The 12780-nt window shown below is 58.0% G+C and overlaps 1 protein-coding gene across 1 annotated transcript; it reads right to left on the bottom strand.

Moving 5' to 3' along the window:
• Nucleotides 1-11799: 11799 nt before the first annotated feature.
• BHLHE23 (basic helix-loop-helix family member e23) lies at nucleotides 11800-12495 on the bottom strand. The gene has a single exon (XM_031434398.2). It carries the CDS (start codon nucleotides 12484-12486, stop codon nucleotides 11800-11802), a length of 687 nt encoding a protein of 228 aa, XP_031290258.2. The 5' UTR covers nucleotides 12487-12495.
• Nucleotides 12496-12780: the final 285 nt, after the last annotated feature.

Genomic DNA, 12780 nt, shown 5'->3' with positions numbered 1-12780 from the left:
GGGATGGGGGTCCTGGGAGGAGGTCCTGGGGGGACGGGAGGCCCTGGGGGAGGGGATGTAGCTGAGAGCACGTTGAATCAGCAGAAGGCCTGATCCTGGTTGTTTTTCTTCAATCTGGCACTTGGTTTCCAGCACTGCGCTCCTAGAGTTGCATGTCCGTTTCTGGAAGGACTGGTCGAGTGAGTCTGGGACAGTTGGGGCAGTTGGCTCCACTGATGGGGTATATAGGGGAGCAGACCCTGCTCTCCCAGGTGCGACTTGTCCATCCTGGTCTCGTTTGCACCACTGATGTGCTGGCTCTGACCTGGTGACAATTGTTGGTCCCCATCCCTCACCTGTTCACCTCCAGGTCACCTCCAGGTCAGGAGGGTCAGGGGCTGGGCCCAGGCCTCTTGGAGGGTGGGTTCTGGTTCGGGCCAGCGTGTCCTGGTTCAGCTTCCTTGCCCGGCATCTGAGAAGTTTGGCCACCATGTGGCCTCCCCGCTGTGGCATGGAGTCAGACGGCACAGTCATCGCCTGGGGTCTGGCCACCAGGTGAGGGTCCCAGTGAATCCCTTTCAGGGAGAAAATGGGTCATGTCCTGGAGAACAGCGCTACTGTTCCGAAGGTTGTGCATGGGCTGGTTTCAGGGGACCCGGGTGGGCCGGTTGTAAGAGGGTGACGCCCACCTGGGTGTCTGCAGTCCTGTCTGCTCGGCCCAGGAGCCGCAGGGGTACATCTCTTACCCCCATTTCACAGAGCAGGATGCTGGGGCTCTGGGCGGCCAGCAGAGGGTCCAGGCCTTGGTGAAATGGCGGTTCAGCCCCGCCGGCTGTTTGCAGCCCTCCCAGAGCGTCGCGGGGGGGAGAGCCTGCAGGCAGGCGTGTGCTCGTCCTGGGACCCCTTCTGCGTCCCAGCAGAACATAGGTGTGAGGCCCCGGCACTCCTTCCAGAATGTTCTAGCATAGCCGCTGCTTCACTGAAACGGACAATGGAAACTTAATGAAAATACAACAGAGGAAATTTTATTAATGCGGTTTTTATATCAGACCCAGGGTGGCCCCTCCTGTGATACAAAGTCATTACTGCAGTTAAACTCATTCTGCTAGTTAGCACAGGCATTTATTCCTGCCAGTAAAAGACAGTATCGGGAGATCGATGGAGCCGGTGTATCTGCACGTCTCCCTCCTGAGCGTTCGGGCAGGGCACTGGGGGGCGGGGGCGGGGGACTCAGGGAAGATGCCTGGGGACCCTGTTGGGGTCCAAGGCAAGATGTCCTGCCGAAGCTGAAAAGTGCAACCATGTCTGCCTCTTGTTTCTGAGAACGACCCAGGGACCAAATACGGGGCTGGGGGACAACAGAGGTGACCCAGAGGATGGTCAGCCAAGACCCCCAGGAAGAGGATAGCAGTTTGTCCCTGAGAGGAACTGAGGAAAGAGGGTCCTCATGTGGGACCCCTTGTTGAGACACTCACATCCAACTACAGGACCTGGAGACTCGACGCTTAACTCAAAGAAGTGAGCTTCTAAAGGCTGAATTCAGGCCCTGTGATTGTTTGTGGGAACATTTTCTTTCAGTCCCAAGTGAACTGTGCTAATGTGGTGGTTTTAAAATACATCTCCACTTCTTTGACAATCCTCTCCTCAAGAGGAGGTTTCATCCCCTCTTCCTGAGTGTGGGCTGGACTTAATGACGTGCTTTTCATGACAAAGCGTGGCAGAAGGGACAGTGGTGATTGCTAAGACGAGGTTATAAGTCATCGCGGTCCCGGGGACCACGCCGCACGCTCGGGCAGCCCTGTGGGCGGTCCAAGGGGCGAGGAGCTGAGGGTTCCAACCAAGGGCCTTGTGAGCCAGCAACTTGGAAGGGGACCCTCCAGCCCCAGTCCAGCCTTCAGATGACCAGAGCCGCCACTGACACCTGGACTGCCCCTCATCAGACACCCTGAGTGAGAACCACCTGGCCAGGCCATGCTTGAATTCCTGGTTCTCACAAACTGTGCGAGAACGAATGTGTGTTGTGGTTTTAGGCTGTGAAGTTTGGGCTAATTTGTTATGCAGCAACAGATACCGAATGCACCCAGTGAGGACCCAGGCTGATCTCCAGGTGAGAAGAAAATGTTAAGGTCGTGGTGGAGAGAACCCCCCGGCCCCCAGCCCTCAGTCTCTGCCCCGGGGCTTCTCCCCTTGCCCCATGTCCCCAGCCAGCTCTACTCACTGGATTTCTGGATTTTTTTTTTTTAACAGAGGTACTGGGAACCCAGGACCTCGTGCATGCTAAGCACACGCTCGACCACTGAGCTGTACCCTTCCCCTGTAATTCATAATCATTTTGGAACTAGGGCCCCGTATTTCCATTTTGCACTGGGACTGCACATTTGTAGTCCACCCACCTTGTCCCAGAAAACCCACTGAGTCTTCGGAGGAAGGGCTGTCTGGCGGGGTCTGCAGCCGTCTGAGTGAACCTGGTCAGTGCTTTGGGGAGGCTCAGGGCTAAGTGTACAGGAGCTGGGAAAGTGGCCAGAGCAGCAAGTGTCAGTCCAGGACGCCCACTGAAATCTGGATTTCAGATCACCAACAAACACATTTTCAGTGTAAGTCCATGCCGGGCAGTTATCTGGGGCAAAATCTTACGTCTGCCGGTCTCATTTAATGAGTGATTTTGGATTAAAATGGGAGCCAACAACAGGGCCCTGGTCTGTCGTAAATCTCCACAAAATGAAAATTGCAAAGATTTACTTAGGGTCGTTACAGGAGGAAATTTAATCACTGCCCCATCTATAACGTCGTCCCCTCGCCGCGGACGGGTAACTGAGCTGCCACGTGGGGATTACGGATGCCTCCCGTTTATGAGGTCAGCTTCCCGCTGATGTCTGGGGCCTGGGCGCACGGAGGTCGGGGTCACACGCGGCCGTGGTTCACCGTGCCGTCAGCGATTCACCCTGGCCACAGCCCTTACAGCTCACTTCGCTTACTGAAGACGTCTCCAGATTTTTCTCTGTCAAAAAAGTATGACAGGAGGCAAAAGCTGAGATGAGACGAGTAGAAAACTGTCTACCGTGTCCTGATTTTGCAGCGACAACGCCCCGTCCCGGCCCCAGTGCATCTCCCAGCGATGAACCGACTGCACCCACCACTCTGGGACCCTTCTCATTTGTAGAAGCGCCTCCTGTTTCCCTAGGCGCTCCACGGTTTCCCTTGGCTGGTTCCCATCCCCTGGTTCCCAGGGAGGGGCTGGGCATCTCCAGGTTAACAGTAACTGACAGGCGGCTCAGCGGCAGCCCCGGGCGCTGCGCTTATGGGAAAGTGATATCACGCGGCACCTGCCCGCCAGGCCCTGCCGCGGCCCCGCCCCGACCACGGCTGTCACCTTCATTTAATCAGTGCTTACAGGGCGCCCGCTGCACACCCGTGCTGTCCCGGGTGCCTCAGTGCCTCCTCGTCCAAACTCTCACAGCCCTTCCTGTCGGGGAAACCGCTGTGGACGGCGGGGGTGCGGTGCTGCGGCTTTAATTGAGAGGATGTGTTTGTGGAAAGAGGAAGAAATGAGGGGGACAGTCACGGAGCAATCGGCATCCTCAGCGTTGTGGGCTGCCCGGAATTGCAGCCAGGAGCCTTCTTTGGAAATCTCGACACCAATGGGCTATTCCCAGAAAGAGCAAGGTTGGACCACTTGTTTCATCCCCCGAAGCCACAGCAGTTCACGCAGGACCACTGGTGCAAAAATCAAGGTGCTTGAGCATTTAATCAGTGCTTAAAGGGCGTGACAACGTTCAGAGATTGTGTGCCCCCATGGTGGGCACAGGGGACAATGGTGACAGCAACACACAGTCTGTGGGGGCAGGCACAGTGCTGAGGTTCAGGGGACCTCACACAGCGCCCCCAAGTCTCCTGTGCTCCTGAGCTCACTACCCCGTCTCGCAGATGGCACGATCGAGGCAGAGCAGGAACCCTGGTGAGCTCACTAGGCTGATGAGAGAGGCCAGGCCCCAGACCTCCACGCCCTGTGCACCCATTTAGAAGACATCCCCGAAAAGGCAAAACTACAGGCCGGAGAGCAGGCAGCAGCTCCAGGGTCAGGCGAGCACCCGAGGGCTTCTTGCACGAAGGAGATTCCGCGTCCCGACTGCCAGGGGCTTGCGCTGCAGGCGCTTACCAGCGTTCAAGGAACTGCATGTGGGGGGTGTGTGTGTGTGTGTTTTTCTGTGTAAATTACCCATCAATAAGCCTGACTTGAAAAAAGTCCAATTACAGGTGATAACAAAGTTCTGGAAGTAGAAGGTGGGGATGGTTGCAAGACACTGTGAATGTGTTTAACGCCCCTGAACTGTACAGTTAAAAACGGTTAAAATGGCAAATTTTATGTGAAGCATGTTTCCGCACAGAGAAAACAAAGAGGAAGCAGTGGCTCTGGGAAGAATGAACGGACGGCCCCTCTGGTCGGCTGCCCCGCGGCTGCTCCACCTGCAGGCTTGTCAGGCGGCCCCAGGGGGCCTGGGATGCAGGGCAAAGTGCCACCGAGCTTGTGGTCCCGGACACGGAGCCGTGCAGCCGCTGACCTCGCCTGGCCCCAAGCATAGCTGGCGCTGATGAGGCACCGTCCCTAAGCCCGTGCTGGGACCGCCGGCTCAGTCCTTGGGGCAGCTCGGTGCCCGCGGCTGCATCACCAGGGTCCCTGGGCGGAGGGGGACCGGGGGAGCCGGCTCTGCCATCCTGGCCCTGCTGGGGCCCCTGGCCTGGTTGTTCATTAGTAATTATTTTGGAAACATTGTTGGTTCACCTTCGCGGTGGGCGACAAGAAGGGGGAGCAGTTGGAAGCTGAGCAATTCCTTTTAAACGATGTGTTTAGCGGCTCCGCGGGCTGTAATGAGGCTGCTTAGTGAAGTCGGTATCCTTGAAAGTTCGTCTGTGTCCCTCGTCTGTCAGCACAGCCACTTCCCGACGCCGTGGTAATTAATCACACGGCCCCTGCAGCGGAGAGAGGCCGTCATGATAACGAACAGGTTCCGGGGATGCGCGGCCCCACCAAGTCGCTTTTTAAACCAGCCCTATTAAGCAGAAAATTAGAGCGAGGCCACCCTGACAACACACTCATCAGGAGGTGCTGGTCCCTGCCCACTTCTCGTTCCTACGTCTTCAATTAGCAGCCGCTGGCTGCCCTCCCTCTGCGGCCAGCTCCTGCCACTCCTGGGGCGACTCTCCCAGGGGGGCCCTCCCCTCTGCCTCTGGTAAATCAGGATGGGCTGCGGGCTGAGTGGGGAGGGGCCGGCGCTGGGGACAACCAGGCTGCGCGACCTAGGAAGTGCCTACAGCGCGGGGAGTGCCGCCCCGCCCCCCCCGTGGTGCCCTCTCTGCAGAGTCACTCCTGACTGTGGCCACACTCAGCAGTGCAGGCTCCCTGGAGCTCTCAGCGTGAGGACATCCTCTGAGACCGCGTGAACACCACCCCTCTCGGGTTCTGCCCGCTGCCCGCATAGAGCCATCTCACCCACCTTCCAGAACAGCTGCGCACAGCAAGGAGCCCCACCCCTACCTGCAGCAGGCCCGACATGGCCTCGGCAGGGGGTGAACCTGTTTACAGCGTGACACGCATGTATAGGCACACACGTGCTCACACACGCTCACACGCATGTGAGTTCAGGTGACTCCGGCAGAGAGCGCGCTTGCCTGGCGTCCACCTGCCTCCAGGCTGTGCCGAAGGCGGCCGGTCAGCTGTCCTCCTGGATCGGCCTTCCCAGACCAGCCAGGCCTTCCCTGAGCCACATGCAACCAGCACGGCACTAGGGGCAGTGACCAGGGTCTTGATACCCCAGATTTGTGATATTTTAAGGAACACGTGTGACGGTTAGGGGAAGAGGGCTGCAGGAGAGAGAGCGGCAGAGGTGCGGGGCGGGGCTGGGCTGGGGGCGTCGTCTGTCCCCCCCTCGGGACAGCGCTTTTCACCCCTCCGGCAGGTCCCTCAGGTAGAGGAGGCGCTGACACAACGCTCTGGAGGAACCAGCTGGTTCTGAGCGTCACCAAGGACCCCACAGCCCGAGGAATGATTCCAGGGGAGAGGAGAGCAGTTACTTTCAAGTAGCAGCAGAAGGTAAAGGTTCTACATTTCTTTTGGGAACCCAGACTCCTGAATATAAAATAAACAACTTCCCATTTGCCTGTGATGTTTGAAAGGAAGGTACTGCCTTCCTAGAATCCTCAGCGCGTTGAGAGTCAGCGAGGACACTCGGCAGCCGGGCTGGTCAGTGATGGGCTAGGGGGAGGAAGGGTTGTGAGACCAGTCTCCTCCCTTTGCAGTCTGGGTGCCACGGGCCCACTGGCACCGGTGACTCACAGCCAGTGGAGTTTCTGCATCCCCGTTACTAGAACCCGTGGGTGGGTCCACTCCTGAGCGATGAGCTGGCCCTTCACCAGCTTGCGGTCAGTGGACGGTATCCAGGCTGCTCTGCACAAGCCATCCTGGGACCTGGCGTGACCTTGGCGGAGGGGACCTGGCTCCTGCCTGCAGGGTGACAACGTGGGTTGGGGTCACGTGAGCCCCTCTCTGGGCAACTGGTTCCCGTCAGACCCCCAGGCAGATGTGGGCTAGGACCCGCCCTCGCTCTTGGCCCCGGTGCCCACCGCTCTGTCTGTGCGCACAAGGTGCAGAGGTCGCTTGTCCCAGGGACCTGGTAATGCTGGTGCCGTCTGTGGTCAAACGCAGGGAAGCGCTGAGAGGGCCAGGACACAGCTCTGGGCTGCGAGCCAGCCGGGCCCCGAGTGACAAAGGCGACAAAAACGCATCCTGTCAGATGCTTCGTGGCCGTCAGAGAGCCTCGCGGGTCCTGCTTGTGTCTCAGGGTTTGAAGCCAGGTTCCCAGGCTGGCTGTGGCCTCATTAGGGCAGCAAGAGCCGCCCACGTGGAACTGGGGAGACTGGGCTCCCGTCAGGCCGAATCAGGGCCCCCAGGACAGCAACTGACTGTGGGCTCATCGCTGTAGACAAAACGTGACTCAGAGGCGGAGCGAGGCCGGCAGGGCAGGCTGGGCTGTTTCCGACGCCCAGGCAGCTGCGCCCGAGAGTCCCCTGAGCCGGGGCCGGGCTCCCCTCCCGGGGCACCACCATGCATGCGAGCCGGCTGCACCAGGTGGGGCCGACGCCCCATGCCCGCGAGTGTCGTGGGGGACAGAGGCCACTGGCCAGGCCCATGTGTGGCTCTGCACTGTGTCTGAGAGTTGTGCCCCCAGGAGACGCAGAGGAGGCCCTGGGGTCAGGGCAGGCCATAGCCACAGGTCTGCAAGGTGGGCCACAGAGCAGGAATGCCAGTTTATTCAGAGACGCCTGCATCTTATGGGCCCAGCCCCTCCACGGTGACCTCTCAGATAATTCTGGCTGTCTTCCCACTCGGACAGCCACACTTAAAAGCAGCTTTTAAGCTGTTATATGAATAATCATGCCTCGGGCACTTGAGATTGGGAAGAAAACAGCATAGATCACTTTTCAAAACAGAGAAAATACTCGATCAAAGGTAACTTGGCTAAGTAGTTCAGCCTTTCTGCACTTATGGTAATGTGGGCTTGGCTCCTCTGGGGTTAAATTTGCAAATGTGTCCGAACTTCCTGATTTCATGGGCCAGACTGCAGATGGGGAGTTGGAACACGACGTCCAGAGTTATGAGCCCAAAGAGGTAATTGTTGGAGGAATAATTTAATACATTGTAAATCCCTCTATTTCCATCCCTTCAAATGGGATGCCAAAAGCGATTAAAGACTAAAAACATATCACAAGCAAATTCACATGATAAAATGGCTGTAATCACTCTCCGCGGGATTAACCAGGGCTCAGGAGCCTCGGCCCTGAGGCTGCAGGAGGAGTCCTGCCTGGCGGCCGGGGGAGAGGCACGGCCAGCTGCGCCGGTCGGAGCGATGGTTCTGCATTTCCCGTTTTAGGAAAACGGTACCTCTCCTTTTTGAGGAGGTATCTCTTCTTTTAACGTTTCCAACCTGCAAGGAGACAGACAGACGTGTTTGGCAAAGCCAGTGTCTGCAGCGGGACACTCACAGGTAAAACCAGGCTCCCCGAGCCTTCTGTGGCATCTGCATAAGTGAAAAAGAAATCCCATCTTTGGGGATGAAATAAACAGAACGAAACAGTGGAAGCCACGTGCCCGGCACGTGGGCGGATGGCCTCTGCGTGGTCCGTGCTCCCGGTCCTTGAGGGCAGATCTGGGTCTGGGAAGGGCTCTGTCCTGGCGGCTTGGGTGCCACCACCTACTACTGAAAACAGGATGCTGTTTTAGGTGCATGAATTTCCAAACAGGGAAAACGAAGACCTGTCGGCGTCAAGATTTCAGGCACCTTCAGAACCGAGAGCGCTGGGGCCGTGCCGGTCACGCAGGTCAGTGACGAAGATGGGGTGCAGGACCCTGGCTGAGCAACTTGCCTCTTCTGACCCTGGCCAGGGATCCCTATGGAGCCTGCCCAAGCCCCCACAAGCCGGGCTTCACAGGCTCCTAACCTGAGTTGGCAGGAGTCCTGGTCTGCAAGCTGTTGGGGCAGCAGCCAGTGTGGCCGAGCCCTTCATCTGTGGGGTCAACAGAGGAAGAGGCTCTGTTGGCTCAAGACAAACCCCTCGGCCGCAGTGGGGAGGACCCCACTGTCGCTATGCTGCCACGAGGCTGGCTCCCAGGTGTGGGTGTGGTTGGCCCGAGCCAGGCTGACGCACTGGGACCAGCGACTGGGGGGACACACAGCCTCCACTCCAGGTGGAGAACTCCCGGGGGCTCCTCTCGGCCCCCACTCTGCCCCGGCTAGACTTGGTGAGCCCGGACTGAGAGCATGACTAGGGCCACGTGCTTCCTGTCTTGTCTAGCCTGCAAATGTATCCCCTGAACCGGTGGAGGTTACCTGCCTGGCGTGAAGGCCCGTGGCGAACGCTCGGCTTCTCTATGACCTAGAGCAGTTTTCTCCACTGTGGCAGCCACGAGTCACACGTGGCCACCGGGCACTTGGCACAGGGCTGCTCTGAACTGAGACAGGCTCTGAGTGCAAGACACACTGATTCTGAAGATTTGGAAAAAAAGGGAATATAAACTATTTCCCTAATAGTTTTAAAAGATTGATCACATGCTGAAATGATAATAGGTAAGGCCACACTGGGATAAATTAGTTAACACTAAATTGATCTGCTTCTATTTCCTTTCCGTACGTGGCCATGAGAACATGTAAAAGTTCCACACATGGCCTGCACGCTGTCTGGGGGGCAGTCCCGGTTTCCAGGGCTCGTGTTAATATCTTGGTCCTGCGTGGAGCCCACGTGCTCTACCTCATCACAGCAGGTGCATCTTCCGTGCCTGAGAGGGATCTTGAAAAGGCTGTCCAGTCTGAGCAACAAGGAAAGCCCTTTCCTATTTCATTCTTCTCCCAGTGCCGGAGAAAGGAGAGCTCTGGGTTAGGTGCGGGGTGATGGGTTTTTTCAAGCTGATCCCCAGCAATTCCTGCCACCCCTGTAGCAGAGCAACCTTTCAGGGAAGACACAAGGACCCCCATCAGAAGTTTCCAGAGAGTCTCCTGCTTGCAAACAGGCAGCGCCAACAGACATCTTGGTTATACTGGGGGCACATGGGCCCCAGGGAATCAGACCTTTTGTGCTGGGAAAGTTCCTCCAATGTTCAGGTTGTCTGAGAATGAGGAGTTTGCGGCCCAAGCTTGGGAGAGGCCAAATGACTGATTCTGACAGACCGCATGGTATGATCAACGGCTGCTGTAGGGAAACGCACCTAATTTCACTTTGAAAAACGACCCCAATCAACACCAGGGACCAGCACGCTGACATTTTGGAGAACAACTGATAAACAGCTTTGTAATTAAAAAAAAAAAGTGCTTAAATTTAATTTAACTTTTACTTAAATAAAGTTACCAGGGAGATTTATGAGTATTTAAAGTACTACTTTAAATGGAGCAGTAAACAATGTTTTAATTGTTGCTTTTCACCTACAAGGGGCAAAGAGATTTTTTCCTTCACCTTTTTCTTACTATTTTGTATATTTGATGAGTGGCTGTTTACAGATTAGTTACCTGCATCTTAGAAATTTTTTTAGACTCTGTGATTTAGAAGCATGTGGCCCAAGTTGACACTATTTGAAAATTGAAATTATCAGTTCAAGGCACAAATGAACATGATTTAAGTTGATAGTAAAACTTTATCATATTATTTATAAAAATTAGCTGAAATCAAATACTTTATTCTGAATATAATTGACGTACTAACCATGCATGATTTTCACCAGTAAGAAACTGTTTCAGATTATGGCAAGTGATTTATAAAGCTGATCTGGTATCACTTTGAAATGACCCTAGAAGTTGGTGACACGGGTACACAGCTATCTAAAAGAGACCGAAACATAGTTTCCAGCACTCACTTTTTGAATGTGCAAAACTGATAAACTAATCTGTTATGGGGAAAAAAGGACAAGAAATAAACATGGAAATTAGCAAAAACCAGTATTAAGCATATGTCTTTATGAGTGAGACTTAATCACACACTTCATTTTGCAAATACAAAAGGGGCTTTTGAAATGTATTAATTAAAGTTAACTGCTGCAGACAGGCCGCTTTGTAGGGCCGCGGTCTTCTCCCTATTAGCATAGCATTAAGGACAGCCGAGGAAATTGGGTTAATAAAGCTGGATATTGTAGCAGAGCTGCACCGGCACAAACCGGCGTGGACAGCTCGGTCCCCAGGGCACTGGCTCGGCTATGCGCGGCGCCTGGACCCCGGGGTGATGGCAGAGTTCTGAGCTGCGCACTCACACAGACCCCATCATCACACCGACTTCAAAAGAGACCCCATCACCGTTGGTACCGGCCAGGGCACAGCCCCCACCAGCGTACTCACCGTGTCCTGGTCTCCTCTCCTGGAAAAGTTCGGGGTTGGTGGGGAGGGGGTTTGGCCGGTCAGCAGGGCTAGACAGGGCCCTCCCCTGCCACCCCAGGATCTCTCCTCTGCAGCCGCCTTCAAGCAGAGGACGCACCACTGTCTCCATCCAGCTCCGCCCAGGTCTCACTAGGGTGTAAAGGATCCGGTCTGGGCGGTGGGGGGTGGGGAGTTCAGGGGCTGTCTAGGGGACAAATTATGCAGACTTGGAGGCAGCCGGCTTTGGCGTCCGCTTACCTCTAGAGGTTAGCACCTCTAGGCGGGCAAGAACATAAACAGCAAACTCAGACTTGGGAAAGCCGAAAAGCTACTGGCCTGGGGTCTTCTCGGGTCCACAGTACCAGCTCCTTTGCAAACGACCGTTGCCGGGTGGGTCGGGGCATCCCGCATCTCGGCTTCTGCGGTGCGGGGGTTGTGGGCCCGCAGAGGCGGAAGGTGCCGGGGGAGCGGCGCGATCTCGGGAACTCGCCCACCCAGAGCTCCAGTGTGAGGTCCACGACTCGCCAAGCCGGGCTACGCTGTCCCTCGGGTGGCTCGGGGTAGGAACACCCGCCCGGGGTCGCGCCAGTCCCCGCTCTCGCTGCGGCCCTGCTTTACTTTTGGTGAGTGAGCGGCGGGGCCCGGACGAGCACCGGTGGTCACCCCCGCCCGGTTCCTAAGGCCGACGGCTGGGGGAGTCGGGAGGGTGCCCAGTGGGCATTGAGGGCTCCAGGATTCCAGCACGGATTCTGGCGCCCCGCTGTCCGGCCCAATCCCGCGCCCAAACGGGGTTTGAGCTTCCCGCGGGCCCAAACTGTTCAGTGGGCCGCTTTCTCCCGGTGGGCGGGGTCCGGTTGGGGCAGGGTGACACAGTCACTGGGGACAAGGCAAAATGGAGGACGCGTGCGGAGGAGGGGTCGGCCCAGGGCCCTTACGGCTTCTCGTTACAGTGTTTGCAAAGCGCCGAGGGCGTCCCGGAGAAGGCGGCGCACTTGTCGGGGCAGGGCAGCGCGGCGCCGGCAGAGAAGGGGTACACGGCGGCCTGGCTGAAGTGCGTCAAGGGCGCGGCGGCTACGGGCGCGGCCAGGCCTTGGCCCTGGTTGAGGTAGGCCACGAGGCGCCGCATCTCGTCCAGGGCCTGCGCCTGCATGAGGATGTAGTTCTTGGCGAGCAGCAGCGTGGCGATCTTGGAGAGCTTGCGCACCGACGGGCTGTGCGCGTAGGGGATGACGGCCCGCAGCCCGTCCAGCGCGTCGTTCAGGTCGTGCATGCGTCGCCGCTCGCGCGCGTTGATGCTCAGGCGCAGCGAGCGCTGCTCCCGGGGCCGCCGCCGCCCGTCCGACGCGCCCCCGGGCCCCCGCCGCCGCCGCCGCTGCTGCTCGAAGGCGTCGTCCTCGTCGCCGCTCTGCTCGCCGCTGCTCTCGGTCGCCGCGGCCGGGGCTCGGGGCGCGGGCGCCGCTGGGAGGTCTCCGCCCTGGCCCGGCGCGCCGTAGCCACGGGCCGCCTCGGGCCCCCGGGCCGCCCCGTAGGCGAAGCCCGCCGTCGCCGCCGCCGCCGCCGCGTAGCCATGGCTCAGCGCCAGGTACGCGTCCCCCGACAGCGACTTGAGCTCTGCCATGGCCACGCCGCCGGGGCCTGAGAGCTCGCCAGGAGCGCAGGTGCTCATTCGGCCGGGCCCGCGCCGCCCCGAGGTCCTCCGAGGTGCGGCTCCCGGCTCGCGCGTCCGTCCGGCAGTCTGTCGGTCCCCGAGCCTCCCCGCGCGGGGCCTCTCTGTCCCGCCTCGGCCCCGCCTCCTGCTCGTCTCCTCCTCCTCCCCTCTTCCTCCGCTCCCTTCTCTCCTCTTTCCTCTCCCCCGCCCACTCTCCCACCGCGCGCAGGGCTGCGCTGGGGAGGGCGCTACCTCCCGCTCGCG

Source organism: Camelus dromedarius, chromosome 18 (assembly GCF_036321535.1).
Source record: "Camelus dromedarius isolate mCamDro1 chromosome 18, mCamDro1.pat, whole genome shotgun sequence".
Lineage (NCBI taxonomy): Eukaryota > Metazoa > Chordata > Mammalia > Artiodactyla > Camelidae > Camelus > Camelus dromedarius.
Note: the sequence above shows the minus strand (reverse complement) of the source record. Positions and strands in the feature narration are given on the sequence as shown.